This window comes from Anarrhichthys ocellatus, unplaced genomic scaffold (assembly GCF_004355925.1).
Source record: "Anarrhichthys ocellatus isolate YVR2014 unplaced genomic scaffold, GSC_Weel_1.0 scaffold2466, whole genome shotgun sequence".
Taxonomy (NCBI): domain Eukaryota; kingdom Metazoa; phylum Chordata; class Actinopteri; order Perciformes; family Anarhichadidae; genus Anarrhichthys; species Anarrhichthys ocellatus.
The window spans coordinates 4,136-7,607 of record NW_022282440.1 but is presented as its reverse complement, the minus strand read 5'-3'; the positions used below and the strand labels follow the sequence as shown (position 1 = coordinate 7,607).

The 3,472-nt window shown below is 47.1% G+C and overlaps 1 protein-coding gene across 2 annotated transcripts in view; it reads right to left on the bottom strand.

The window, feature by feature from the left end:
- Nucleotides 1-107: 107 nt before the first annotated feature.
- The window catches only part of LOC116378351 (tyrosine-protein kinase Fer-like), a 5,012-nt gene continuing 1,647 nt past the window's right edge, over nt 108-3,472 (bottom strand). For both annotated transcript variants that reach the window (XM_031840214.1, XM_031840212.1), the window contains 8 exons: nt 3,167-3,298; nt 2,874-3,047; nt 2,651-2,750; nt 2,049-2,232; nt 1,558-1,695; nt 1,356-1,475; nt 1,128-1,250; nt 108-498 (listed from right to left, as the gene is read on the bottom strand). In XM_031840214.1, the coding sequence (XP_031696074.1) occupies nt 288-498; nt 1,128-1,250; nt 1,356-1,475; nt 1,558-1,695; nt 2,049-2,232; nt 2,651-2,750; nt 2,874-3,047; nt 3,167-3,298 (1,182 nt within the window). In that variant the 3' untranslated portion in view covers nt 108-287. The remainder of the gene's footprint in view (nt 499-1,127; nt 1,251-1,355; nt 1,476-1,557; nt 1,696-2,048; nt 2,233-2,650; nt 2,751-2,873; nt 3,048-3,166; nt 3,299-3,472) is intronic.

Sequence of the window (3,472 nt, the reverse complement as noted above, 5' to 3'; positions counted from 1 at the left end):
CTGTTGGTTAGCCGTTAGCGGTGCTGCTAACGTTACTAGCTCTCCTCTGATTGGTTGTTTACAATGAAACATGATCAGAGATCAGAGACTAGAAACACATGTTCTACTGAGTCAGTACAACTTTATTTACACTGTGATGGTTAACGGTAAACTGTGAGGGGGTCAGTACAGATCAATACCACCAGGTGATGTTAAAGGTTTAGAGTCTGTCAAGGAACAATGGCTTTATTTTGAAAGGGCAATTTTTCCTGCTGGTGTGCAGATTAGACATAATCAACAATCAATAACTAAATATTTACAGTGGATCCGACGGAGCGGGCGTCGTCCTCGTACGGCAGCGCGGGGGGAGACGGCGGCGGGGGCGGGGAGGCGGCGGCGGCCATCTTGTCGTCCAGCAAGGCCTTCTGGGAGGCGAGGCGGGCCTCGGAGCCGCGCAGCGATTGGACGGCGTGATGAAGCTCGAGGACAGAGAGTTTCTGACTGAGCAGTAGGACACAGCTGAGGACGAGAGACACAGACAGTCAGAGAGAGAGGGAGAGAGAGAGAGAGAGACAGAGAGACACAGAGACAGAAAGAGAGAGACAGAGACAGAGAGAGAGAGAGAAACACAGACAGTCAGAGAGACAGAGACAGAGAGAGAGAGAGAGAAACACAGACAGTCAGAGAGACAGAGACAGAGAGAGAGACAAAAACAGAAACACAGACAGTCAGAGAGACAGAGACAAGAGAGAGACAAAAACAGAGAGAGAGAGAGAGAAACACAGACAGTCAGAGAGAGACAGAGAGACAGAAACAGAGACAGAGAGAGAGACAGAGAGAGAGACAGGGACAGAGAGAGACAGAGAGAGAGAGAGACAGAGACAGAGAGACAGAGACAGTCAGAGAGACAGAGAGACAGAGACAGTCAGAGAGACAGAGACAGAGAGACAGAGAGACAGAGACAGTCAGAGAGACAGAGTCAGAGAGACAGAGAGACAGAGAGAGTCAGAGAGACAGAGACAGAGAGAGAGACAGAGAGAGAGAGAGAGACAGAGAGACAGAAACAGAGAGACAGAAACACAAACAGAGACAGACAGAGAGACAGATTATTCTCATCAATTCATCCGATTCTTCATCTTCTGACTCACTCGCTCTTCCTCTCTGTGTTCTGCTGACTCGTCTGTATTTTTGTATCCAGATCGTCGGCCATCGCCTCCTTCGTCCTCAGATTCTGCTGAGTCAACGATAACTCCTCCGATGCCGACGATAACCTGGAGAGAAACCACGGAAACACAAAAAATTATGAACATTTACGACAAAAAACATAGAAAGTGACACTACGACGTACAAGAGTCTTTTATTTTGAAGGAGCTCACATAGCTTGCAGGTTGTCGGCAGTCAGCGTGTTCCAGAGGATCTCATTGGCCGGCAAGTTGTCCGTCTCGTCCAATAGAGACGCATCGAACTCCACGCTCGCCTCCTGAGTCTCCGGAGACCTGAGGGTGGGGGGGCAGACACTGTTACCACGGCAACCCACGCCGTCACCCAGGTAACCACTGATGTGTATTGCGGTCTCACCGGTAGGCGTCGATGAAGTGTTGGTACTCGGCCAGCGGGTCGATCTGCTCGACGGCCGCCGAGATCTCCTGATGAACTTTGACGATCTCCTCCGTCAGCAGGCTGCTGATCTCACAGTACTCCTCCAGGATACTTTTACTGCAGTAAATACAACACAGATACACAAGTATCACACCACTCGTCTCCTTTAAATCACTTCTTACAGACTGGCTCTATGTGATGTCATCACTTCTCCTTTTATTCTATGTTTATATTTGACTAAATATTTTTATTTTATTTGTATCACTGCCTCACTGAGCTTTCTGGTGTTGATATTATTGTCTTGCTTTTGCTGCTTTGTAAACTAAAATGTTATTATTATTAATTTATTTTATTTGTTGATTTTGCTTACTTGTAAACTGTTTTTAAAGATAAATAAAGTTGTTATTATTATTATTATTATGGGCTGCTCGTTTCCTGCGTCAGCGTCATCAGGAGGTCATGTGACTCACAGAGCGAGCGTCATGTCCTCCTGCATCCTCTGCAGAGCGTCCAGCAGAGCCGGAGCGGCATGTCGTCGGTGTTCGTCTTGCTGCGTTCGAGCGCCGCAGACCGCCAACACGTACTGGTTGTGGAGGTTGTGGAGCTTCATCGTCGCTTTGTCGTAGCGCTCCCGAGCTCGCTCCGCTTCCCGGCCTGTGATTGGACGAGAGAGGAAGTCAGTGATTACAATACTTTAAATAACAATTAACTCTCTGAACACCAAAGCAGTTTTGGGGCATGTTTTTGTCTCCTGTCACATGTTTCTCTCTATCAATCATGACTTCATGAATATATGATGCTGTAATAAACGCTGTAGTTTTGGCGATTTTTTAAAGAAAACATGCTTTTCAATACTGCCGGCAGGTTGTGGGGTCCAGAGTGTTAAATATATTCAGAAACAAAGAAATCAACAAGCTTGACAATTTTTAGAACATTTTAGAATGAACAAGTATTTTCCAGCACTCATAAGAAACAAATCACAAATATTTTAAAAGTCCCGAGAAAATTCCAGCGAACATCTGAACTTCCACTTTGATAAACTTGATTTATTGAAAGAGTAAAGAGGAGGAACCTTTCATCAGCGCCTCTCTGTATTTATCTTTAGCGTTGTTAGCGTCGCGGCTCAGCTGACGATACGTCGCCTTCAGCTTGTCCAGGTCAGTCCTGGTTACCTAGCAACAACAAAACATCATCAATGACGGGGTCTCCACCGTCAGTTCTTTAACACTTCAACTACATTCACCATCAACACTCGCACTTCAACTTCATTCACCACACACACTCACAACACTCACCTTGTGGTTGTGGCTCTCCAGCTGCTGATGAAGACTCTGGTAGCTCTTCTTCACCTGCTGCTTGTCTCGGATCAAAGTGGCCAAACGGTGCAGAGGACCAGAGTTCAGGTCATCAGCGTGACCCCTCATGACCCGACCCAAGGCCTCCGTCTGACGGATCACCTGAGACCAGGACTGAGAGAGAGAGAGACTGAGACCAGGACTCTGAGAGTGAGAGACCAGGACTCAGAGTGAGAGTGAGAGAGAGAGACCAGGACTGACAGAGAGACTTGTGGACAGGTGAGTCCTCTCACCTTGCTCACAGTGCTGACATAATCAGCAGCTTCCTGTTTTTCTGTTTGCTGAGTCATGCTGAGCAGCAGAGCGGCGTATTCTTTATCGCTCTTCACTCGTAGAGTCATGAACCGCTTCACCGTCTCCAGCAGCTAGAGGGTGACATACAAGTACATGTTTAAATACTTTGTCCTTGTACTTTAGTACATACTGCAGCCACCCTTACAGACCCTTACTGGTACATGTAACTAAGGTCATTGTCATCACAGAGTACCTGAACAGGTAGTGAACAGAGTACCTGAGCAGGTAGTGCACAGAGTACCTGA